The sequence below is a fragment of the Acinonyx jubatus genome, chromosome A1 (assembly GCF_027475565.1).
Source record: "Acinonyx jubatus isolate Ajub_Pintada_27869175 chromosome A1, VMU_Ajub_asm_v1.0, whole genome shotgun sequence".
Lineage (NCBI taxonomy): Eukaryota > Metazoa > Chordata > Mammalia > Carnivora > Felidae > Acinonyx > Acinonyx jubatus.
Genome location: NC_069380.1, coordinates 195,219,878 through 195,247,081, shown reverse-complemented (window position 1 = coordinate 195,247,081; position 27,204 = coordinate 195,219,878). Strand labels below are relative to the sequence as shown.

At 43.4% G+C, this 27,204-nt stretch overlaps 1 protein-coding gene across 8 annotated transcripts in view; it reads right to left on the bottom strand.

Annotated features, from left to right (window-relative positions):
* The window catches only part of HTR4 (5-hydroxytryptamine receptor 4), a 174,750-nt gene that overhangs the window by 61,773 nt on the left and 85,773 nt on the right, over positions 1 to 27,204 (bottom strand). For all 8 annotated transcript variants that reach the window (XR_008289327.1, XR_008289333.1, XM_053200620.1 and 5 more), the window contains exons 3-4: positions 17,657 to 17,782; positions 16,156 to 16,356 (exon numbers count right to left, since the gene is read on the bottom strand). Coding sequence is in view for 6 of the 8 variants with exons in the window: in XM_053200620.1 (XP_053056595.1) it covers positions 16,156 to 16,356; positions 17,657 to 17,782 (327 nt within the window). In the remaining 2 variants the exon portion in view is untranslated. The remainder of the gene's footprint in view (positions 1 to 16,155; positions 16,357 to 17,656; positions 17,783 to 27,204) is intronic.

Genomic DNA, 27,204 nt, shown 5'->3' with positions numbered 1-27,204 from the left:
GAGGTTTGGAATAGATGTTGAATAAAGGCAACATTTCACGAATTTCGGTTGGATCTCCAGTGTCACAGAAATCCCAAAATTCAAAAAGACAAGCCAAAATTAAATACCCTGTGGGCCAAAAGGTAAGTTTGAGGAAGCAGGATATCTCACCTGAGAAGAGTCTTTAAGCTTCCATATGTGGACACAGATATTCAGAGGGTCATGTGGGGCAGACAGTAGAATTTACAGAAGAGGACTTCATAATATATAGTTATATTGGTGCCCAGAACACTTTAGTGGAAGTCTCTCTTTCTAAGTCTTGCTTGGCCAAGATGATTGTCTGATTCCCATGGTATGATGAATATCCTGTGCATAAGAAGATCTCCTCATGTTTGATGTGGGTGGGAGGATGGGCAAAATAGGTATAGAAGATTAAGGGGTACCAACTTCCAATTATAAAATAAATAAGTCATGGTGATGTTAAGTACAGCTGAGGGAATATGGTCAGTAGTATTTTAATAACCATACATGGTGACCAGTGGTAACTAGGTTTACTGTGGTGATCATTTCATAATCTATGTAAGTGTCATATCACTATGTTGTACATCTGAAAGCTATATAATATTGTATGTCAATTATACTTCACTAAAAGTAGTTAATTAGATTTAATTTTAGTTTTTTAAGTTTATCTTGGGGGCAGCGGAGTATGGGTGGGGGAGGGGCAGAAGGAGAGGAGACAGAAAATCACAAGCAGGTTCCCCAATGTTAGTGCAGCACCTGATGTGGGGCTCGAACTCATGAACCACGAGATCATGACCTGAGCCGAAGTCAAGAGTTGGATACTTAACCAACTGAGCCATGCACATGCCCTGATTAGATTTAATTTTTTAAAAATGAAATGATCTGCTGTCCAGTGTCCATGTCCATGGTCTGCTGCCCAATGTCCTCACTTTAATTTGCCTTACCCCAGGTTACTAGAAGCTCCTGCCACAGAAGAGTCAATAGTGGTGACAGATTTCCTTTTGAAGTTCAACTTCAAGAGGGATACTGTGAATGTCGTGCACATTTTACCAATCTTTTACACATTTGATCTATATAGTCAGTGCCCTGGCCAGTGAATTCCTGAAAGAAAGTTGCTTGGACAGCTCATTCCATAGGGGCTCAGGTGGGATACATCTATGTGAAAGACGCACAGACTGTTGTAGAAATTGACTCTTGCGTGATGTAGGGTGGTTGGGTAAGCCTGAGAAAAAATCCTTTATCTCCTACTTTAAAAATCAGTGATGAGTAAAAGGAAAAAAAATTTTTTAATTTTACTTACATTGCACTGGCCAAGTTGCAAGTGATAGATCAGGATGAATAAGAACGAACATTGTGTCTAGGTATGTGTTTGACTTGAATCTTTCCCTCTACATCATTTTTAGCCTGACGCTACCTTACCATAGACATACTTTGATTTTTTAAGTAGCATGTGGTGTAAAAAACATGAGATTTGTATTTGGAGCTCAGATGACAGCACCCACTTGACTGATGGGTTCAAGATTGTTACCAAAGCTTTGGCCCTGTTGAGGCAGCTTCCCTGAATAAGCCACCACATATCCTTCTATCTTTCCCAATAACTTTCTAATCTTTGCTTTCTAGCAACGAATCAAGAAAAATAAAAATCCTTTCGAAGTCTGCATTCAAGAGTCTAAATTAGGTAGGTGAAAACAAACATCCCTGAATACAATGATTAAAATAAAAATTGAGTTTGGGGGCACCTGGGTGGCTCAGTCAGTTCAGCATCTGAGTCTTGATTTCGGCTCAGGTCACGATCTCACAGTTCGCAGGTTCGAGCCCCAAGTTGGACTCTGCACTGCACGGAACTTGCCTGGGATTCTCTCTCTCTCTCTCTCTCTCTCTCTCTCTCTCTCTCTCTCTTTTTCTTTCTCTGCCTCTCCCCTGCTGTTCTCTCTCTCTCAAAATCAATAAATAAGCTTTAAAAAACTGAGTTTGAGTGTTATTTGACTAATGGAGCTTCCTTAAAAATTCTAACCTCTGTCTACAGATCAGGGACTAGACAGGAATCTGATAAGTTGATTGTCACCTGTCATGGTTACTGTTTAATTCCTATATTTGGATTATATTACTCTGCAAAATCACAAAAATATGTATCCTATTGTGAACTGCCCCCCAAACACACATATAAATACCACCAGGCAGAAGTAGCTAAATTTGCAAGTTCTTTGGAGATCAAAGTGCACCAGCTGAGTTAGTAGGTTCTATTCATCTACTTACCAAGGGCTCTACCAGTATTATCTCATTTAGTCCCCACAACTATTCATGGGACAGGAACTATAAAGGCACCCATTTCATAGACGAGGACAAAAACACACAGAAGTGTCAGGATTTGTTCAAGGTAAGAGCTGACCTGGGATCTAGCTCAGGCCATTTGATTCAAGGGACAGGATGTCAACTTCACCACTATCACTTCACTCTGCCACCTTCCCTAAGCCCCCAAGGAATTATTCTAATTCTTTAAAAGCCACTTTGGAAACAGTCAAAACACTGGATCTCAGAACTTGCAGAATCCTGAAATCCCTAAATCCTCTCTTAAAAAAATGAAGTGTATCCAGGCCATCCTGAATGCACCAGGGACTGGGAATTCACCAAAAACCACTGAACTACTCTCTAAACTTCAGGCTACTCTAAAGTTAGGGAAGTTTATTCCAAAATTGATTCCCTGTAACTTCCAGTTTTACCCTCTCGATCAATTAAAAATTTCTCTCTCTAATTCGTTCTCTGCATCATGGTCCTACAGACAAGTGAAAAGAGCTTTCCCCTTCTTCTGAAATCCTACTTTGTGCAGGAAAAATATTCCCAGTTGTATTCAACCCAGGTTGATCTCACTCACCAAGGGATATTTGGCAGTGGCTGGAGACATCTGTTGTTGTCACAACTGGGAATGGTCATGCTTTGGGCATTCAGTGGGTAGAGGTCAGAGACGCTGAATGTCTTAAAATGGACAACACAACCCCCCCACTGCCCAATAAAGAATCATCTAACTACAACATCCATAGTGGTGGAGTTGAGAGACCCTGGTTTAGAGGAGGTGATATACACCAACAGCCAAGGCTTCATGTCCTCTGCATATGCCATAGTGTGCCATTATGTCTTAACTATGGATGTCACAAAGAGAGCACAATACTCCAGTGCATTCTGTATGGACCAGAAAAGACAATTACATTGCCTTCCACCCTGCTCACCATAACTTAATACAGCCTGGGGGACTCCCAGCACTATAGGACACGTGTGCCCCCTCAAAGAGCTACGATCTAGGACAGGGGATGAGAAAAGCCTACCTTACCTGATTTGTAAGTTCCAGCGATGTTTCCCTTTTTACCACTGTATCCCCAATGTCTCGTACAATGCTAGATAGAGTGGATGCTCACAGAATAGGTTGAATCAATAATAAAATAAATTCTACTTTACATTGTGGGACCAAGTTTTGGGGATGTAAAGGTCATATTTAGTAGAGGGATGGGAAGGTTTTCTCCAGCAAGTGTCTTTTAAGTTGGACATCAGAGACTGAGTAAGGATGGTGGAGAAGAAAGTGCAATCCGTGTACTATAAATAGTATGGACAAAGGCCAGGAGACAGAGATTATCTATATAAAATAAATCCATAAACCTGTATCCATGCATCCACATAGGCATACAAACATAAAGAGAGTACAAGTTAACTGGGACAGAGTATCTGTAAGAAGATAGAACAAAATCTGTCTAAAAAGGCCAGCTCAGGGGCAGTGGTTCTCAAACTGTAGCATACAAGGGAGTCACCTGGAGGGGTTGCTGAAATACAGGTTCCTGGAAGATCTGGTTATGGCGCCCAAGAATTCACGTTTCTGTTATTGTTCCTGGGTGGCAATAACTGATAACTGATAACTGATAATAACTGATAACTGATGCTGGTGGTTTGGGAACTCCTGAGAACCTTTTTGAATGTTATGCTAGGATGAGTCTAGCAAAAGTTTTTTGAACTGGAAAACGTCCAAAAGTTCTTTGAACTGGAAAATGTCCATTGCAATCAACGCTGCTGCATGCTCTACTAAAGAAGCTGAATTACAACAAATTCAAGAAAAAGGATCGTTGGTTCCCCTGCCAGGTGAACAGGGTTCATGAGGGAATGCGGTTTGGTCTCATCTCAGGCACGGATTTATCTGCAAGGTCTGTTCCCTAGACTTCCACTGGACAAGGCCCATTCTTCTTTCACTAAAAAACTTATACAAAGTGGTTAAATGAATGTTCAGGTGACAAGTGAGGTTCCAGGTGGCCAGGATTAACTAACATGTGGCATGGGTATTTGCAAAGAAATGTCTATGCAAAACATTTCAAACTACTGTTCATGAAACTCCATTAAAATCCCCTTTGGTAGACCAGCCACCAGCTTCCCCAAATGCAGCCATGTGGAAAAGTGTGATTAAATTGCTTTTAAATGTCTCTGGGGACACAATTTACTTTGACAACTCTTAGAAGTCAGTCATGTATTTTAAGCTCCATGCTAATCTCTACCCCACCCGTCCTACAATTAAGGAAAATTCTTCCTCCTCACTTCCTGCCATCCCACCACAGGGAAAGCAGAGGAGCAAGGAGAATAACATGGAATCTTAGATTCTCAGACTTAGAGGAGACTTTAGCAGTCAACTTTATGTCTTTATCTGAGCATCTCGTCTTCCTGCCTTAACCAGTTATCAGCTCTGTGGTCTCAGGATTAGTTATGTGACTTCTCCAGGATCCAGTTTACTCATCTGAAGTGTGGGTATCATTATGTCCACCTCACTGACTCACGGTGAGAAATGATGAGATAGTGTTCAATACAGAAAGTTTTGGGTACACAATGCTTCATAAATAGTAGTTACTATCTTTACTTACATATAAGTACAAGATCAAAGGGAATATATATATTATACATATGAATTCAAATAGATTCAAATACATTCTGGAACCAGGGGCTCCAAATTATTTAACAAATAAAGTGGAGGTCACCTGGTTCAACATCTCTCCTAGTAATAACGTGGTGAATGAGTTGGTCCCTAACGGTGAACAGAAGCAGTGAGACCCTATTGGTTGCAAGCAATGAAGTAGATCTTGTGTAGTATCTTCTTATGGACTTAATCCAGGCCCTGCTGGATTTCCTACCTGAAATAATTGAAAGTGACATCCTAGATGGTCTGCGAGACCAGATCTCTAGTCAAGATTAACTAAAGAAAGAAATGCCAACTGCAGGAGAGAACACATGAAGTCGCATCTGGCTGCTAAGACCCAAATATTGAGATGGAATCAGGAAAACAAACCTTTCATCACAGTCCCCTCACCCCCCACCCCCAACTCCGAATTTATAAAGCACAAGCCAATGGTCTTCAGGACTTAGGACTAGGGGGATAAAGAGCTCTGCAGAATCAATAAATTTATTAGTTACAAGGGGCATTTTGTCTTTAGCAAGACAATCAGTTCCAGCGTCAATTCTTTCATGGATATTCTTTCCAACATTTAACAAATCACGTGATGTCTTCGGGTCTCTGTTTCTTATGGGTAAAGGGGGATTAATTACACCTCAGCTTTTGTAAGAGGTTGTAGTTGTGTTGGATTAAAGATGGCCACAAATTCTTTGACATGCTTCCCATCCAGAGGTGGGGAGTCTGCTCCTTCCCTTGTGACTGCCTTGTGACTGCCCTGACCGAGAATACATTAGAAGTGTTGTATGCCAGTCTTGAGACTAATTTTTAAGAGGGCTCTTGGTTTCTCAAGGCCATGATCTGTCATGTAAGAAATCGAACATGTATGAACATGAGATCACATATAGAGAGCTGGGACCACATGGACAGGGACAGGGGCCCAGCTGAGCCCAGCTTTCCAGATGACCCCACCAAAGTGCCATCAATGTGTATGATAAATTGTCTTGGACCCTTCAGGCTTGTCCAGTCTCCAGCTAAACACCATCAAGTGACGTTAGCCAAGCCCAGATTCCTGATGCGCAGAATTGTGAAATCTGGGAATAGTACATTGTTTTTTCAGCCATTAAGTTTTGGGGTAGATGTTATATGGCAACAGATAACTACAACTGAAATAAACAGGTAATATACAGTCTAGTGTGACCGTGGCAGTTCCCTGGCTGGATGGTAGTCCTCCCTCCAGTAGGAGATCTAGCCACATTTTGTGGCAGAGCTCTGGATGGAGAGATTTATCTTTCTCCTCATGGTAACTGGTTTTGTTACACTTCAGTTGCTCTGGTTCCCCTTTGAAGCGGCGTAGAAACAGCAGCGGCTTCAAGAGAAAGCTAAAGCGCTCCACTTCTGCTTCCCAAGGGGCTTGGCAAGCTGCCAGTCGCTTTGAGAATCAAGGAAGACGACCCCAGCAGGGATATTCATCAGGAGCCAGGAGCACAAAGTGGGGCTGAGAATGTCGCCAAGAGCAGAGGGGGAACTTCGGGTTCCAGGAAGAAAAAACTGTCGGGGTGAGGGTTTGGGGGGAGACTCCTTTCTGTCAGAGATCTGAATTGGTTCCGCATCTCTGCCCTGGTTCTTCAAGTATTTTGTTTATGTCTGTGACACAGCACATCTCCAATCGTATTATAACTGTCTGTTTCTTGTCTCTGCTATAGCTACTACTATTCACACTATACGTGTTGCCCATTTCCCGAGGGCACATTATGCAGCAAGAGGTGTATTCTATAATATATCTCACTCCTATAGCAACTCTGCAAGGCAGCTCTCATTCTCCACGTTTTAAATATGAGGAGGGGCGCCTGGGTGGCTCAGTCAGTTGAGCGTCCGACTTCGGCTCAGGTCACGATCTTGCGGTATATGAGTATGAGCCCCGCGTCGGGCTCTGTGCTGACTGCTCAGAGCCTGGAGCCTGTTTTGGATTCTGTGTCTCCCTCTCTCTCTGCCCCTCCCCCGTTCATGCTCTGTCTCTCTCTGTCTCAAAAATAAAAAAATGTTAATAAATAAATAAATAAATAAATAAATAAATAAATATGAGGAAACTGAGGCCCAGGGAGTTCAATCCACTTGCCTAATATCCTACGGCCAGGATACAGTAAAACTGGGAATTAAACCCACATCTGGCAAAGTCCGTGCCCTGGTAATGCTGGTGAATGGTCAGGGTGAGACCAAAGCAACCCTCTTTAGGAAGAAGACAGAGAACATGACTGTCTTATAAGCTTTCTGAGCTGAGGACACGTGGAAAAAATGTGAACATATTTAAATTAATTTAAAGATGTATCTGATAAATAATATACAGGAATAAAAACTAAAAACCTACTGCGACCATCAAGAAGTGGGATGGGAGAAAAGGAGCGAAGAGGAGGAAGATGGGTTTGAGAGATATTTATGAAAATGCGTCTACGATTTGGCTTCCAGCTGGTCATGGTGGATAAGGAAAAGATGACCTCAAAGAGTTGCATTTAAATGACTAAAAGATGACTAATAGATGTGCCTTTTACGTACAAAGTAGAAGAGGATATTAGTTTATAACGGAAATTTCCACTTTGGGCACACTGGATTCAAGAAAACAGAAAGAAGCTTAAGGTGAGATATTGAACAGGTGGGGAGAGATAGGACCCCAGAGCCCAGAGATGGGACAGGACTGCAGGAGGGGTGAGAACAGAGGTGCAGGTGAAGCCATGGGATGGGTGAGCTCTCCAAAGGAAAGAAGGAGATCCCTAGTGCTGGAAGGCCGAGGGTCTAACCTTGAAGGACACGGCCGTACAACAGGAAGAAAAAGATAGCAACCGGTGTCTGGGAAGGCACCCACAACAACCAGTAGAAATTCACATTTGGAAAGGAGAACAATAATGGAATAATACTTGTGGCTAACATTTATTGAATGCTTATTATGTACCATGCACTGATTTATGTTCTCCTGCATGCACTCAGTTATATTCTTCACGAACTCCAAAAGGAAGTTACTATTAACACAACGTTAGAGCTGAAAAGGTAAAACCCAGAAAATTTAAATAACTTCTCAAGATTACACAATTGGTAACCGGTCAAGCTGGGATTGAATCCAGGCAGTCTAGCACCCCGGGCGTCATTCTTAACTACTTGCTATACTGGCTATTTGAGAAGGGTAGAAAAATGAACACCAAAGTCAGACCAAGCAACCGCAAGTCACATCTCGGAGCATCAGCTAAATGTGCCTGGAGCAGCTGCTGTGGACCAATCAGAATAGCATGAGGACAGGTGAACTCTCGTTTGCCTTGAGGCTGACTCTCAAGGAGCTTATCATCCAGGATGAGAAGGAGAGAAACCAATGATTAAGATGAGTGATAACTGGGGCACCTGGGTGGCTCAGTCGGTTCAGCATCCGACTTCAGCTTGGGTCACGATCTCACGGTGCGTGGGTTCAAGCTCTGCGTCGGGCTCCGTGCTGACAACGTGGAGCCTGGAGCCTGCTTCAGATTCTGTGTCCCCTCTCTCTCTGCCCCTCCCCTGCTTGTGTGCCCATGTGTGCTTTCTCTCTCTCTCTCTCTCACAAAAATAAAAAAACATTAAAAATTTTAAAAACAAGATGGATGATAACTGCTATGCTTATACATTTTTTAATTTTTTTTAACGTTTTATTTATTATTATAAATTACAGAATCTGAAGCAGGCTCCAGGCTCTGAGCTGTCAGCACAGAGCCCGACACAGGGCTTGAACTCTCAAACCACGAGATCATGACCTGAGCCGAAGTTGGACGCTTAACTGACTGAGCCACCCAGGCGCCCCACTGCTATGCTTATATTTAACATTCTATGGGCACTCAGAAGAAGAAACAACAAATCATGGGGAATGAAGCCCGGCCAGTGGGTAGAGACAGTGACACATTCTGTCAGAATACTGAAGGGTGAGTGTTCATCGGGAAAAGAAAAGGAACTCGAGGCAAGGCAGAACATGGGGTTATGAGGAAACATATCAGACTCAGGCTATGAGTAACAGATCACTCATGGGTTGGAGCTGAGTTAGAAAAAATAGACCGAGGACACGCTGGGAAAAGCACTGAAAGACAAGGGAAGAATTTAGCCTATGGTTGATAAGGTATCACTGAAAAAAACTCGGGGCTTTGCACATGCCATTTTCTGGAACCTTCCTTCCAGAAGATGCCTCCTCTTCTTCCCCTTTACCTACTGACATTTGCATAATCCACAGATCCCAGCTTCCCTGTTACTTCCTCCCAGAGCTTACCCTGCTTTGGAGGCCACATGCTCCAATAGCTTCTTTGACTTCTCCTTATTTGACTTCAATGGCCACCGATTTCATTATAATTACCTATTTACTACCTGTTCCCCACTAGACTAAAAGCTCTGCGATTCAGAGCTTTCTCTGGTTGTTCACCTCTGCACTTCCACTGCTCTGCTCAGCTCCTGGAAATTAGTTAAGTACTCAATACATATTTAATGAAATGAATATAAAAATAAGCATGAGATTCAACTCAACAAGTATTACCATTATGTACAAAGTATGAACTTAGCCTCAAAGCGTATGCGACAAAGGGAAACAGTACGCCTTCCTTTCAGAAACACATTTCAATCCCATTGGGAAAACAGATGTAACTGTGTGACACAAGTTCACAATGACAGACACCTTTTAGGTATACATTACAAAACTGAGTGGTGCTGCAGGGAGATCATTAAGAAACGCAGACACGCTTATCTCTGGCACAGGATGAAATATGCAACCTTTGAATCAGAATCATACGTTTAACAAGTAAACCTGTTTTAAAAGAAAATCTGCGACTGACAAATCGTCGGAAGAGTTTTGCAGATAATATACATCAAGTTCTTGTGTTGCCAAGAGAAAGGGTAGGCAATTTGGTTGAACATGTCAGTGAGGACATCTTGCAATCCCGTAGAGAATGGCATCCTCAGTGAAGTGAAACATTTCAAGGGGAATTGCATTTGATGCCAAATACAGGACAAGTATAGCATTGATTGGGGGAAGGGGATCAGAATGGTTAAAAGTCTAAAAAGTATGGCATATGAAGCCAGTGGAAGGGTCTAGGGATGTTTGGCCTAATACAAGAAGAGTTGGGAAGGGCAAACCTTTGTCTTATTGTGGAGGTTCAATAAAGAGATCTGAAGGTCCCTTGGGCAGCCTAAAAGAAGTTGATGTCTGCTATTATTGTCTGCCCAACATCCTTCTTCCAGAAGGAACTGCCATTCTCCCACGCCATACACCTTTGGTAAAGCTGACCGTCATGGTGCCTCACCTCTGCCCAGCCACAATAATGTGTGAATGGTCAATGAAAGAGTGACTCAAGCAAAGCCAGCCAAAATTCTTCCATGAGAAAGAGCATTTAGGCTTCTCCTCCTGTGGATTCACGAGTTAATCAGGATGGTTTAAGACTCACTGGTCTAAGCCCAGCCTGAGACTCAATCCAACAAGAAAACAGCAAAGGGACACAAAGGACAGATATAAAGAGAGGGACAGAGGCAGAGAGGGAGACTGACAGATGGAAGAGACAGAGAAGGAAAAAGAAATGATAGAGTCAAGGAGGAGAGAGAGACAGAGACAGAAGGAGAGAGTGAGCCTCGATGGCATTGTTCAAACCCTGTAGACGGCCATTTCTAAGGTCAGACTTTTCAGCTGATTGAACGAATCAATTTATTTTCCATCATGTGTTGCTGAAAAAGATCTTACTAACATATCATCTGAGAAGCGAGTTGGTCAAAACACTACATTTAGGCAATTCATTGGGATATTGGGAAAGCCCTTTTCAAAAGCTTATTTAAAACCTAAAGCCATTTGAGCAAACTAAAAATATATTCACAGAAGTCTGCTTCTTGCATATCAAATGACTGGAATTTGCAGAGAGCTACTATGTACAGTGGTAACCTCTAGGGTATATAGCTGTGGAGGTGCAGAGGGAGAAGAGCGACATTTTTATGTTCTACTCATAAGCCGGAGGCACTTTTTTTTCACAATGCTCAGGTATTATTGTCATGCTCATTAAAAACTGTGATGGGGAGGGCGGTGCCTGGGTTGCTCAGTGAGTTAAGCGTTACGCTTCGGCTCAGGTCACCATCTCATGGCTCGTGAATTCGAGCCCTGCAACGGGCTCTGTGCTGACAGAGTTCAGAGTCTGGAGCCTGCTTCAGAGTGTTTGTCTCCTTCTCTCTCTGCCCCTCACCTGCTAGCTCTCTCTCTCTCTCTTTCAAAAATAAACATTAAAAATTAAAAAGAAACTGTGATGATTAGAAAAGAGACTGTTGAAATGGATGAGACACAAGGTCATGAATGAGGGTGGTGGGACCAAGGAAGACGAACATGGGAGTGAGTGGGAGGAAGGATCTGCTGACAGGAGACAGCGAAGGCTCCAAAGGGGGGAGAATCCAGGGCATTTTGTGAGAAAGCAGAGAGAACACGTTGGTCAGAAAGACTTCTGTGCTCTCTGCCTCGCTCAGATCTCAGAGGGAACTCCTAACACTAAAGTTAGAATGTTTTCAGTGACTGGAGAATGTGCTGGTCTAGGAGCACTTTCAGCCAAAGGCTATCCTGGATACTGTGCTCAAGAATTGTCAATTTCTAGCACAGGGAAGATTCAAGTTTAAAACATATATTTTAGAGGTTAGTAAAAGTGATGGCTCCCAACCCCAATCTATCTGGTCACCTAGTCTAGCCAGGACCATTTTCAACTACCCTCCATATAACCGTTGTTAATAGTTTGATGCAATTTCATTCGTATTCTCTCTCTGTCACTCACTCACTCACTCACTCACCTATACCTAAATATAAATATCTCTATATTTATTTTACAAAAGTGGAATTATTCTAAACATTGAAATCTGACACTTGCTTTCCCCCCCAATTAACACACCAGTGATATCTTTCTAGGGCAACACACATAACTATTTCTCATGGGTTTCAGTGGCCAGATTAAAACCCAGTACTCTATCACAGATACTTAGTTGGTTTTCATTCACCACAGAACCTTTGATTCAAAATAGTCAACTGTACTATAGTGCTTTTAATGCAGTTTTCTGGTCTCTCATGACCCATACATACTATATGATGCATGTAGCTTAATTATGCTTTGGAAATTACTTCTAATGAGGCAATAAACTTTCATTAATTGGATTCAATTCTCAAAGCACCAGGAAGCACAGTGGATGGAGCACTGTAGTTGGGAAAAAGCATTTTATAATATTAATGGAGTCCCGCTTCTTGCTTTGATCCAAGGGTCTGCCATCCAGGAGGAATTAAGAATCACAGTGAGCGTTTTTGCCTGGGAAGCACGACCGGAGATCACTAATCCCTGTAGAGTCATGGTAGCTCCAGAAACAAAGACAAACATCTTAACAGGAATCACATGATGAACAATGGGCACCGCACCCCACTGCCAAGCTCCCCCTGTACTCTGGCCCAGCCCAACCGTCAGCTTGGACAGAGCAAAAACAGAAGCTAACTGATAAATAAAAGCTTACACTTCCAGACTAAGATGTAGTGTTGTCATGTTCAGGGTTAACCTTCCATCCCAATGAGAATATCATTCTTGGGACAGGAGATGCTAGAAACAATTGGCAACCTTCCCAGGCTCCCTGAGGAAAACCAACCAAATGAAATCATCTGACTCCATCTTATTTATGGTATCAGAGGTTTTGATGTCCACTATCTGAGAAGGAAATGGAACTAATGGCAGCCAAAAAGTTTTGAGAGAATTCTCTCAAAAACAGGGTTTACTGAACATTCCATTTGTTGAACAGTGGTTACCAAGTGCCTACATCACTACTGATGCCCTTATTGGTTAATTGTTAGTTTCCCCATTAAAAGGTAAGTTCCAGGAGGGCGAGGACATTGTCCTTACTCATACCTTTTTTTTAAAAATGTTTATGTTTTGAGAGAGAGAGCATGCGAGGGAGGGACAGAGACAGAGAGAAAGAGAGAGAGAATCCCAAGCAGGCTCCATGCTGCCCGTGCAGAGCCCGATGCGGGGCTCAAACCCATAAGCCATGAGATCATGACCTGAGCCAAAGACGGACGCTTCACCGACCTAGCCACCCAGGTGCCCCTCCTTACTCATATCTTTGCACTTTCTCCTCTCGGGGGAGATAGAGACATATGATTCCACTCAAATGTGTCCTATAAGAAACAAATGAGCAAAGGAAAATAAAAGAGGCACGCCCCCATTCTTAAATACAGAGAGCAAACTGGGGTTGCCTGAGGGGAGGTGGGGGGAATGGGTGAAATAGATAGACAGGAATAAGAGGTAAAAACTTCCAGTGACAAAATGAATAAATCACAGAGATGAAAAGTACAGCATAGGGAATACAGCCAATAAGATTATAATAACGTCGTGTGGTGACAGATGGTCACTATACTTATCACAGTGAGCATTAAATAATACATAGAATTGTTGAAGCATTATGTGTACACATGAAAGTAATATAACACAGCATGTTAATTATACTTTAATAAAAGAGTATAAATGCAAAAAAAAAATACACAATAGATTTTAATCACCACTGCACTAAATTTTACAAAGAAGAATCAGTTTGATGGGGTCAGGGAGAGTTTCCAGAAGGAGGCAAGGATTGAGCTAAAGTCTGAAAGATACACAAGAGAGGAGGGGGCAAAGGAGTTTCCAGGTAGAGGGAGGAGCCAAGGCCCTGGGACGGCTGGGCCCAGAGCACTGGAGAGAGAAAGAAGGCAAAGACAGCTTGCAGCCCAGGGAATAAGGCTGGTGAAGGGCATCAAGGGAGGTTGGGAACACAGACAGGAAACAGATGGCACAAAACCCTACGGGCCCAGGAGTCTGGTGTCGATCTTCAGTGCACTGCATAGCCATTGAAGGCTTTTAACCATGACTCTGGCTATGAGATCTTCTAAGATGTGAGCAGATTGGAAGAAGATAAAGTAGATGTGGGGAGAACAATTAGGAGGCTGCTGAAGCGGCTTATGCAAGAGATAGCATTAGTCTGGGCCAGCACGATAAAAGTTGGAGAGAAACAGTAGGATCTGTTTAGGAAAGAAAATCAGTAGGACTTATTGATCAAGTGGAGGGGATAAGGAAAGACCGCATGTAGCGTAACTACCTGATTTCTGGATGATGCAGCGGCTGGAGCAGCTATTCACTGACGAGGACCAAGGTCGGTAAGAAAAATCTTACCATGGAGGGTGCATGGACAGTTGCAGGAAACTGAAATGAACACCCACGAGCATTGTGTACTGTGCCAAGCTGGGTCAATGCTATGCCTCCGCCGGACTATCTAACTCAATCCTAACTGCTATCCTATAGAACAGGTGCTATTGCCCCCAATTTTAGAGACGAGAAGACAGAGACTCAGAAAACTTTAATAACTATTAAGACCATCCTCAGAGCTAAACACTGGCAGAGCGGGGGTTTGAATCCCACCCTCTTCAGTTCTAAAGCAGATGGTTCTTCATGACCAGACCATACTGCTTCAAGATGACGAATGCCCGCCTCCGCGGGGAAAATCCCACGATTTCTAAAGCCCCTGATAGTTCATCTGGAACTCTGAAGCCAAATCTTCTTAGGGAACCTTCAGCCCCCCTCTCAGGGCCGCTCCGAGTCAATTTTCCACACTAGGAAGATGATTCTATATGTCTCCCCAATCTACACTCCCTACTCAGCTCATTTTCTTCCCCTTGCTTTTACCCAAAACTCAAGGTTACCTCCCGGTGCCACGATCATCTCAGCTCTGCCCCCTCCAAGTCCATATGATATTTTCAGTCTCAGCACTCGATTTGGCAATGACCCCATGTGGGCTACCCCTCAAGACTTCCATGTATTTTCTACCCCCTTATATTTTATTTCTTCTCATGTGAACTTTCATACAGTATATAGTGACTGGCTTAAAGTGTTTCATGTACTGAAGTCGGACTGCTGCGAACAAGCAGATGAACACAAGTTTCAAACCATGACATGCTTTGGGTCTGCTCGTCAACCAACAGTTCAGTTTTACCAATGTCGCTATCTGTAGTGACAGAGTCTCATTAGACGTGCATTTAATTTAAGCACATTCGACTCTATGTTCCTGGTACAGCAAGAGAGAGAAAGAATTCGCACAATTTAAATAGAGCAGGCCATTACACCTGCCATTCCAATCAATAAGCACCATCCCATGGGACAGGAGATGAATCCACTGTTCCCGCAGCTGGTTTCAGGCCCTCAGGACCTTCCCCAGTGTCAGAAATTCTCTGGACAGACTCTTACTTGAGTGTTTAAAGACATATTTTAGACACATCACAATCTCTAATTTTAGTCAAATGCTTTTCCTGTCCCCCAGTTAAAGAAACAGTGACCTATCTCTAGACTGGAAGAATGACTGGGTCTGTTGGACTCCTCCGAAGACAGGAAAGGCTTGTCCCATGGGAATTCTGGTAACATATTACTGGCATGTGTTATCAGAATTTGGGAACTAACCCTACGATACGAGTACTGTGATGGCGGTTTGTGATCCTGTAATTGACCTTTAGACTGCATTCTGCTTTTATGACTGAATACAAACGGGCAGGAATTGGAAAATAAAAAGTCCAAATACCACTGATTAACGTACATCTCAAATAAATAAGGCCACGATGGAAATCGTCAGGCCTCCTGAAGTCAAATGTGAAGCAAAAGAATAAAATTATGCAAAGGAATTAAATGCTAGCCATGCATCCCCCAAACAAATCATTACTGGGGATTTTAAAATCATCTTTACCTTTCTGGAAAAGATTCTCCACAGTTGCATGCACATACCTAAATATGCGTATAAAATTCTGACGCGGACACATTTTGGGAGAGGAGGTCATGTCGGAACATCAAACTATCCTTCTGAACCACCCTAGCTGCCTATTGGGAAAGGCATATTAATTCTTGCTCCCTCAGAGTTTGTTCGTGCCATCAGTATAAATTTAGAGCTCTACCGTAAACTGATTGCCAATACTTGTCACTCTCTAGATCGTGAACTTCCTACAGGCCGGTTCTAAGCCTTAATAACCTCTGTGTCTGCAGGACCTTAGGGAGGGCCTGACTAAAAGGGAGCCCTCTGCAAAGACTGGAGAGTGGGGGAATCCGTGAGTACCCAGAATTTATCTCTCTGAGATTCATCACTTCTGATGAATTAGGGAAAGGAAGAAAGGCGTGGTCCCATAGCCAATCAGGTCCTTGTCCCCAGCACGGAGCTCTGCTGTCACACTGCTCTGTCCTCACCTGTCCAGAGAAATGCAGCACAGGTGAAAAATCGACGCCGTCGTGAGCAGGACATCTAGCGATGTCCGGACCAGGCAAAACATCTCCCCATAAATCCAGATGTCCTGAACCAGCTCGATGGCACCAAAGGGCATCACCAGCACCGAGACCAGCAGATCCGCAAAGGCGAGGGATACGATGAAATAATTGGTCTTTATCTTCCTGTGAGAAGAATGTATAAGGAAGAAGGCAGGGGGAGAGACAAAGGAAAAGGTGAGAGAAAGGGGCAGGACAGAAGAAAAGAGGAGAGGGAAACAAAGAAAGAAGGGAGAGAGACAGAGGAAAGAAAAGTCAGACATGCAATGAATTCTGTGAAATTCCCTTCCCCCCTCTGTCATGCAGCGTGTGTGGTCCAGCCATCCCTGACCTCTTGCACCCAAATCCTTCTCATCTTCTTCCCTGTGGCCACACTGGCCTGATTTGAGCCCTGGTGCATGAAGCATGGCCTCTACACAGGCTTCTCTCTCTCCCCACCCGCCCTTCCCTTCAGGCCTTGTTTGGTTATTCTCTGGGAACCCTCCCAAGTCACCCTCCTCAAAAATGGTGTCAAATTCCACTGTTTTCCACACTTAGACTGACTGCTGTGTGCCTCACATTTGTGACATGGGCCAGAACCACGCTTTTACATTTCCTTTGCATTGTAAGTGGATTAGTGCATGCCTTGCTTAGAGAGGAAGGCCGTAGGTGAGCCAGGATTGTATCTTTTATCCCATTTTATGGCCTGGTGGCTCTCGACCCAGGCTCAGCACCAGAATCACCGGGTGAGTTTTTATAAATATTGATGCCCAGGTCTCTCCCCAGATCAATGAGTTCAGAGACTTTGGGTGGTTAAACCCTCCCCCACCCCCACAAGGATTGTCAGATAAAATATGACCTCCGAGTTATAAAATAGGCCTCCGAGTTAAATGTCAATTTTTATAAAATAGGCCTCCGAGTTAAATGTCAATTTCAGGTAAACAATGAATAACTATTTACTATAAGTATGTTCCAGACACTGCATGGGACATACTTATGCTACACACTAGCAATTTTCAAAAGGTCTTCAGGTGACTTTAACTGCAGCTGGGTTGAGACTGATGAAGTGGAAAGAGCAGAAGATACAGGTCTAAATCCAGATCAGTCACTGAGCACCCACCCCTCTCTGAACCACTGATAAAGTGGGGAGGTTAGACTAGATATGCTCTCAACAATTGTACATTTATAGTGATCACAACTGTTACCAAACACCTCCCCCCAACCCCTCCCAAAGCTGAACACGGGAAAAAAAGACGGGACGGAGATCCACGTAAGTGCTTACACCGGCTATGTCATCCTGGGGAAAATCACGTGTGATCTCTTCCCTGCTCTGTTTTACCAACATCATTTCCCTCTCATAATTTGAATTGTAATGGGAATCATAGCTCAGACCCTAGCTCTCCAGGGAGAGCCTCGAACTCCACCCCGGTTTCCTCCTGCTACTCACCTGAGCTGCCTGTCCCTGCACACAGCCACCATCACCAGCAGGTTCCCCAGGATGGCCATCAGGATAACCGCCGAGAGAAACGTGAGCAGCACGACCTTCTCCACCGACCCAAAACCCTCCTTGGAACTGGAAGACACACGCACACACACACACACACACACACACAGAATTGAAGGAAACTGAGACACGAGGAAGAAAATTAATTTTTTCCTCACTTATCTTCAGGAAGGTAGCTTCACCATCAGCAGCCGTAATCCACATTTACTATATACACCTGGTATATGCTTATGTCTGTACTCGTCACTTTACATATTATCCTACTTAACCTCCTACATAATGAAGAGGCGGCAGCTCAGAGAGGTGAAGTTACTACCCTGCCATTACGCAGTTACTCTCTGCCAGAGAGCTTGTGACGTTCCTTCAGAGCACTTACCTCACTCAGCCTGTGCTCAGAAGCCTTATTTGGTTGATTCCTGTCGAGCGCACCTCCCCAGCCAGGAGGTAAGCTCCAGCAGGCAGAGAGCCTGCCTGTTTTATCCACCGATCAGTTCAATCTCAGCGCATCACTCACCGTTGTTGGATGAAGGAAAGTGGTGTTGGATGAATGAATGACGGTAAGTGGAAGCAGGGTCTGCATGAATACGAGGCCACCCTGTTTCCAGGACCCCACCCCTGCCCATGCAGAAGCTGCCCTGTAGAAGTGGGCTATTGCGGGGAGAGGTCATGGCTTGAAGGCTGTTCTAGCAAAAAGTGGACCTGAATAAACTGATCTCAGATTCTGTGAGCTCCACTGGAAAGATAACAGCCAATCAATAGGCTCAGGGACTCCTTTCAACTGCCCTGAATTACATTTCTTTTGGTGCCCGATTGAATAGCTCACATTTGTGTTCTTGTCAATTCCAGCATCTGAATTGGTCCTGTGAACCCTGCCCTCCTATCGTAAACTCGGCATTTTGTTTTATTAACTTGGAAGCAAGTGTCTTCATCAATAAAAGCATAACATCCATAGGTTATTAAACAGCTACAGAAAAAAGGTTTCCGCTTTTAATAGAGTAGCAATAAAATTTTCTCTTTTAATCACGTTTCAAAGGGTCTCAAAACTCTCAGTGCCAAACCCTACATTTCAACACGGAGAAACTGAGGCCCAGAGTGGAGAACTGAATTGTCAAAGTATATTAGTGTCTGGCCTAGGAGAGGCTGCTTGTCCTGTGAGCCTGGAAACACGGGGTCCCAAGCAGCAAGAAACGGCTGTCTTGACTGAGCTACTCTGACCGAAAACCAAGATGGCTGTTGGCCCCAGATGGCAACAACCCACCAGATCCTAGCTCTGGCCTCGTCCCCAAATTGTTTTCCATTAGGCCTGGCATGGAGGACAAGGTGCCAGCTGGAATAAGGAACCAGTATTATAGTGGCTGAAGAGCCAGCAAGCTCCTTCACTCTGCTGACAAGTGTTTGTGTTGACTGATTGAAGTCATCGTGGCTAAGGTTCGTAAAAAGAAATTCAAGTTATGTTCATCTAAACCACCCTTCCACATCCAAATTCCAACTATCGACAGGTTACAAATATTGAACGGGGGGGATGTGATTCAGGAGGAAAAAGACTTCCACAGGGTAATATGGCTACCCCAAGCTGATCTGATCTCAGGCCATGTTACGGCAAGTAAAGTGTCCAACAAAGGAGGTGAGAGTGGGATTTCCCCTTGCTCTTCTCAGAGGCTCTGACTGAGAGCCCTTCGGAAACATGTTCTCCCCGCACAGCCTCTGCCCTTGCTCTCTGCCTTCCTCCTGGAACGCTTCTTCGGGGCTGGCTTCTTCTTGTCACTCACATCTCAGATTCAAGTGAGGCCCTGTTTAATGTGCCACAACCAACAAACATTTTGCAGTTTCTGTGAACCACCTGTTATCTGAAATGACTTCTGTTGTTGATCCCTGTGGCCCATCCTCACACAATGACTTTGTTTCGCTTTTTTCACTGCAACTCCCAGATCCTACCTAGCACAGCGTCTGATCTAGAATATGTGCATACAGGTATGTGCAGTACATAGGAAGTGCTCAGTTATGTTAAGCTAAGTGAAAGAAAAAACATACTGCATTCATAACGGTGAGGTTTAGGCTTCAACATCTTTGAAGACTGATTGAAGGTACAAAGAAGATTTTGCCTAGAGAAGAAAAGACCCAGAGATAAGACACAAAAGCTATTTTTAACTATCTTGAAGCACTGCCATCTGAAATGAGAGTAGATTCACGCATTCATTCATTCAACAGCATTTTCTGAGCACCTACTCTGCATTAGGCATTGTTGTATGTCTTGCAGAAGCGGATAAGCCAAACAGAGAACAGACGATGAATAGCTAAACAAGAAAATATGTAAAGTGTCAGGCTCTAATTCACGCTATGGCAAAAAAAAAAAAAAAAATCTAGGAGGGACAGGAGGACAGGACTGCCAGAGGGGGTGAAGGGCTGGCTATATAATAAGGGTTGTCACAGAATGCTCTGTGATAGGGTTGTCACACTTTCTGCCCTGCAGGCTTGTGGAATCAAGTGGGACCAGTGATCGGGTTGTAAGCAGTGGTTCTCAACTTTAGTTACATACTGAAATCACCTAAGGAGCTTTAAAAAGTGCTGATGCATGGACTCCAATCTCGAAGACACAGATTTAACTGGTCTGGGCTTTGTGGCCTAAATATTGGAATTTTTAAAAGCTCTCAAGGGATTCAGATGTGCAACCAAGGTTGGGAATCACTGCCAAGAGAAAGGTAACATTTAGTAACGGGTAGCAGAACTTCCTAACAACTAAGAATGATCCTCAACAGCTTCCTGGTGTTGTTTTGAACTCCCTGGCTCAGGAAATGTTTAAGAATACTTAGACGTCAATAAAATACCACTTCGGGGCGCCTGGGTGGCGCAGTCGGTTAAGCGTCCGACTTCAGCCAGGTCAAGATCTCGCGGTCCGTGAGTTCGAGCCCCGCGTCGGGCTCTGGGCTGATGGCTCGGAGCCTGGAGCCTCTTTCCGATTCTGTGTCTCCCTCTCTCTCTGCCCCTCCCCCGTTCATGCTCTGTCTCTCTCTGTCCCAAAAATAAAAAATAAATAAATAAATAAATAAAAGCGTTGAAAAAAATAAAATACCACTTCACACCTGTTAAGATGGCTATTATAAAATAAAACAAAACTGAAAAATAACACGTGTCGATAACCACGTGGAGACATCGGAAGGAACCCTTGCGCATCCTGGCGGAACTGTAAAACAGTGCCTTCACTGTGGAAAGCAGTGTCCCAAAATAAATTTTCTCAGAAGTTTCTCAAAAGGCTAAACATAGAATGACCAGGGGAGTCAGTAATTCTACTCCCAGGTATATACCCCCAAAGAATTGAAAGCAGGGACATAAATACTTTTCTACCTATGTTTACAGCAACATTATTCACAGTAGTAAAAAGGTAGAAATGACCCAAGTGTCCATCAACAGATAAATGGATGAACAAAATGTGGTATATACATACTACGGAATACTAATCAGCCATGAAGAGAAATGAAGGTCTGAAACATGCTACAATGGACATAAACCTTGAAAACATTATACTTAGTGAAATATGAAATAATTCCGACAGAAAGACAAATATTGTACGATTCCGCTTATAAGAAGAGCCTAGAAGAGACAAATTCATAGAGACAGAACACAACAGTGGTTACCAGGGACACGAAGGAGCAAGGAATGAGAAGTACGGAGTTGCTGTTAGGAAGAGGAAAAAATTCTAGAAATGGATAATGGTGATGCTTGTGCACCATCGTGAATGTACTTACTGTCACTGGGTTATACATTTAAAATGGTTATTTTATATATTAATGGCAAATTTTAGGTTATGCACACTTTATCGCAATAGAGAAAGTTTATGTGGATGACCACAGAGAGGATACCGAATCGGGCTCCTGCGTTGGAGGCAGGTTGGTCTGGCTGATTTTCGATCACTCTCTTATCTATGGACAGTGACCTGAACATATTCTTAGAACACGGATTCTCCATCAACCACATCCTTGTCATTAGAGCCATCTCCTCCATACTGCCTTTCCTCTTATAGGAGAAAAGACCAGATTCAGGGTATGTGGTGAATACATACCTCTGGCACCAGAGGATGTACATTTCAAATCAAATGGGAATATCAGGGTCAGAGATTCCCAAGTCAACGTTATGGTTCACTTGTGGCACACCAATTAGGAGCCAGAAATAACTAAGCTTTGAACTCAACTTTGAATGACAAGCAAAATTTAACAATGGAAGGAGCTTTTCCAGTGAAACAGAACTGTCCGCTGAACTAAATGTAAGTCCAGTGATAATTAAGATAAATCAGGAACCACCTCAGCAAAATCCACGTTAGATCATTGGGTTACCTTGGACTTCCTCCAACCACTCCCTGTCAACCACTACTAGGTACTTCTCATCGGGCCAAAGAGCAGTTCACTCCACTAAATTGGTTCTTTGACACTTATTCTTGTGATAAATTTTGCTTTCCCTTCTCTTTTGCTTCTTTCAGTGATCTCTTGATCTACTGATAAAGAAACACCACACACTTGCTGGCTCTGTGTACCATTTTCTCAGCTCTTGATAAAAGAAAACCTGGGTCAGTAATTCTGGGCAAATTTTCCACATAGGTCAGTGTATGTGAAAAAGGATGATAAATGCTAAAGTAAAATATCAGTAAGTAATCATTGTGAGTTATTAGTATCAGAAGCCTGCAGAGGGACAACAGCCTAAGGAAATTTTAGGTTTGTTTGTCACATCACCGAGAACAGTTGGTTTCAAGGTTTCTCACACACACACACACACACACACACACACACACACACACACACTATACTTTCTTTGGAGTCAAGAATACTTATCTCTTTTTTTTTTTCTTCTTTTTTTTTGCACTGGCCATGTTAATAACAGCTGTGTAGCTTCTCTGAGCCTCAGTTTCTTCATGGATCCGTTAAGGAAGTTAGATTAAACCTCTCGTTGATCAAATATGTATTGACTGCCATCCATACGCCAAGCATTGTGCTAAGCACGGGGATGCAGCAGTAAAGAAAGTGACAGAGACCCTACATTCACAGAGTTCACACTATTGATGAAAAAAACCAAGCAAGTGCACAGCTAAAGAAATATAATTGGCGATCAGTACCTCAAAGTGACACTCGCAAACTTAAAATGTTCATGTGCATCTACTGGGGATCTTGTTAAAATGCAAATTCTGACTCTTTTCATCTGGGGTGGGGGCTGGGGCTCTGCATTTCTCACAAGCTTCTAGGCTCATGAAGAGCATCGGTGATGCTCATGCTGGTGGTTCATGAATCACACTCGGGGTAGTAAAACTATCAAGGTCATTGACACGATGTGGATGGAGAGCAACTGGATTAGAGGGAAGCTAGGTAATCAGGGAACACGGGGAGGGATGTTCAGCTGAACTGTGATACGTGCAGAGGATCCATGAGTTAGAGGAGCCAGGAGAGCAAATGCAAAGGTCCCAGGACAGGAAAGACATTTTGCGTTTACCATCAGAGGGGAATGAGCAAGGAATAAAGAATCTGGGGGAGGGGGGGCTCTGAACACCAGCCAGAAGCCAGATCCCTTGGGCTTTGTATGCACTGCCGAGAAGCTTATGTTCTATTAGACAATACATGAGAATGCAGTGAAGTGATTTAAGCAGAAAAGTAGCCCTGCAGATGTGAATGTGAGAGAAAGTCAGTGAACCTGTCAGGGGCCCTTGCAAAGCTCAGGTCAGTGACGGCAGTGGCTTGGAGTAGGGTCGTGGCTGTGGGTGGAATAAAGGTGTATTTGGGAAGTAAAGGGATAGGTAAGAACAACAGATCGATGGATGGATAAGAAGAAATGGAAATTACATTTCTGAATTGCTTATCTCAGTAATGAGATAGGAATTTAATGAGATGAGAAAAACATGTTGTGTGAGATGCCTGTAAGACATCTAAATGAAGGGACACGCAGTTGACTCACTCGGAAGAGCCTGAGACTCTTGATCTCAGGGTTGTGAGTTCAAGCTCCACGGTGGGTATAGAGATGACTTAAGAAAAATTTTTTTAAGACGTTCAAGTGAATGTGTCGAAGAGGCAATTGGATATGTGTGTCTGGAGTTCAGAAGAGATGGCTGAGAAGGAGATATATACTTGGGATTTTCAGCATTTGGTGGGATTTAGATCTCAGGGGAGGGATGAAATCACCCAAGAAGAGGGCCAGGGGCTTGATGAACTCCACTACTGAGTCATGCAAGACAGAAGAAGGAACCAGCAGAGGAGAATGAGAAAAATGCCCAGGGATTTCTGAGGAACCTCAGGCGAGTATGGTATTGTGGAAGCCAAGAGCGAAGAAAACATCCAGTGGAAAAAAAGAAGTGTCCCCTCGATAGTTCCCCGGCAATACCACAGAGCCACTTCTGGGAATGAGGGGGGAGCCAAGGAGGCAAGGTAACTCGAGAAGTTCTTCTGTTTCTTTTTATGTATTGAATTTTCCAATCAAACTCTGTTTGATAAGAGGGCTCCATCACCAGATCCATGATCTCTGGGGAATGTGCCAACTGTCCCATTCCTTGTAAGTTCCGGTCACAAGGCGAACATGTTTCATGTAAATACACATAGCACATCCACACAGGAGGCCCAGAAGTTCAAAATACTCCCGATACAAGGCTTCCTTCCCCCATCCTGTCCACCACTGCACGGTCCTCTGGACGGTGAGAGAGAAGAGAAGACAGGATTTATTTTCTTGCCAAAGGTCGGCACAAAGGGTGCCAAGGTACTCTGACTTAAAAGAGAGACCCTGACTAAAATTGGATTGTTTTTCTGGTGTGAACTGTAATAACCTTAACTGTAAGGTTCCTGGTGTTCTCAATAAAGAGAAAAGACTGGGTATTGACCATGACGGTCAATACCTTTCTGCTCGGCTTGACTAAACTTTAGATAGACTTCTCCCTAACTCTAGGTTCTGGCTTCCCTTTTCTTTCAGCATTTGCTTTATTATTTTTTTAATTGAGGGGTGTCTTGGGGTGTCTGGGTGGCTCAGTTGGTTAAGCGTCCAACTTCAGCTCAGTTCATGCTCTCATAGTGCATGAGTTCCAGCCCCACGTCAAGCTCTGTGCTGACGGCTTGGAGGCTGGAGCCTGCTTCAGATCCTGTGTCTCCCTCGCTCTCTGCCCCTCCCCCACTCATGCTCTGTCTCTGTCTCAGAAAAAAACATAAATAAGCATATAAATAAATAAGCAAATAAATAAATGGAGGGGTGTCTGGGTGGCTCAGTCGGTTAAACGTCTGACTTCAGCTCAGGTCATGCTCTCGTGGCTTGTGAGTTCGAGCCCCGTCTCGGGCTCTGCGCTGAGAGCTCAGAGTCTGGAGCCTGCTTCGGATTCTGTGTCTCCCTCTCTGCCCCTCCCCCACTCTCGCTCTGTCTCTCTCTCTCTCTTAAAAATAAACATTTAAAAAGTTATTAAAATCAAAATATAGTTAACATACACTATTATATTAGTTTTAGGGGTAGCACATAGTGATTCAACATTTATACGCATTACGAAAGGCTCACCACCGTAAGAGTAGTTTCAACCTGTTACCACACGAACTTATTACAGTATTATTGACTATATTCCTTATGCTGTACTTTATATCCCTGTGGCTTATTTATTTCATGACTGGAAGTCTGTGCCTCTTGATACTCTTCTCTCATTTCACCCATCCCCCGACCCTGGCAACTACCAGTTTGTTCTCTGTACTTCTGAGTCTGTTTTCTGATTTGCGATTTTTTGTTCCTCTGTCTGGTACTTTAGATCCCGCATACAAATGAAATCGTACGGTGTGTGTCTTGCTGTGTCTGACGTACTTCATTATACCTTGTGGGTCTATCCATGTTGTCACAAATGGCAATGTTTTATACTTTTTTATGGCCGAGTAATATTCCATTGTACATATCCCACATCTTTTTTATCCATTCACGTATCCTTGGGGAGCTTGGGGTGCTTCTGTATCTTGGCTCCTGTAACTAATGTTGCAATAAACAGAGAGGTACATGTATCTTTTTGAATTAGTGTGGTCACTTTCTTCAGATAAATACCCAGACGTGAAGTTACTGGATCATATGGCATTTCTATTTGCAATTTTTTGAGGATCCTCCATACTGTTTTGAATAGTGGCTGCACTAATTTCCACTGCCACCAACACAAGGGTTCCTTTTTTCCCCCGACAAGCTCACCAGCACTTGTTACTTCTTGTCTTTTTGATACTAGCCATTCTGACAGGTGTGATCTTAGAGCATTTACTTTAGAAAACTTGTAAGTGTAGATTGTGTCTCTGGCCTTTTGGGATATAAATATCTTTAAAAGCCTCTTTCCAGTTTTACAAGCCAGGACTGTCTTTCTCACGGACCTAGTAGCCATCCCTTTGAAACGTTATCATTAAGGAAGACAGAGTCCCAATCTCCCAGTTTCTGTGAGAGGGTAGGAGCCTAACTCCAATGGACACATTGCTCCAAATTCTAAAACTCCCCCGTTTCCTTTTGGTAAGGCCAAATAGCAAACACAGATGGCCTATGTATGATTCCCACCCCTACTCTACTCCTGGAAACCTCTCCTGTTCTCTGCTTCAGTGAAATTGAGTTCAGACTGCATCCCGGTTTCTCTCTCCAATAGCAAAGCCTTGAAAAAGTCATCCTTCTCTGTTTAATTTTCTCCACTGCAGTTTTTCCTTTGACAGCATACATCATTTTCACAACTAATTATGTTGTGTGTGTACTGTCTTCATTACCTTTATTAGTTGCCATGAACAAAATCCACGGCAGTTGGAGTACACACAGGAGACTTAAGCTCAGATAATATTTGCACTGATAATAGTTCATGTAAATTAATGTTTAAACGCCTTTTTAGGTAAAATGGAAATAGCAGAGTCCCTGGGAATGTTAACTGTTTTCCTCTATACCAATAACTTCAGAAACGTCGTAACTGTAACCTTGTCAAAGCTTACGTCATTTCCTTTAAGTACGTGCGCGGTTTTGTCCTGGGTTTCTTGACGGCCTAATGTACAAACGATGGCCAGATCCTATGTAACAGGAAAACTCTCACTGCCAATATTTGTAGCAACCAGTCCAAAAAGGTCGGGACTTACTCAATGGCTCTCTTTTTTCCCTCCTACCTGCTTCCACCTGAAGACCAACCACCGAAAGGCAAATATGACCCCCAAACCCATTACATGAGAGCCCCTCACTTCTTTGCAGTTCACTTCTTGCTTCCTTATGCCAACAACCTCCGATCAGAGCTGAAGCCCCACTGTTTTCACTATAAGCTTTTCTACTCTCTTGCCTGACTTTGAGTCTTTGCAGACTGAGAGTAGTGATGGCCAACCCCCTTGCTGTAGCCTCTGTTGAATGTCTCTGTTCTATTCACGTGGTCTTAGTTCCTATGCTTACTTGGAATCCTATATTTTCAAATACGCTGGGGGACTATTTCTTATTTGTTTTATGTGACTTTGGGTTCTTAATGGTAAGTTTTCAGGTCTTCCAGTCAGCTTTTTTTTTTTTTAAGT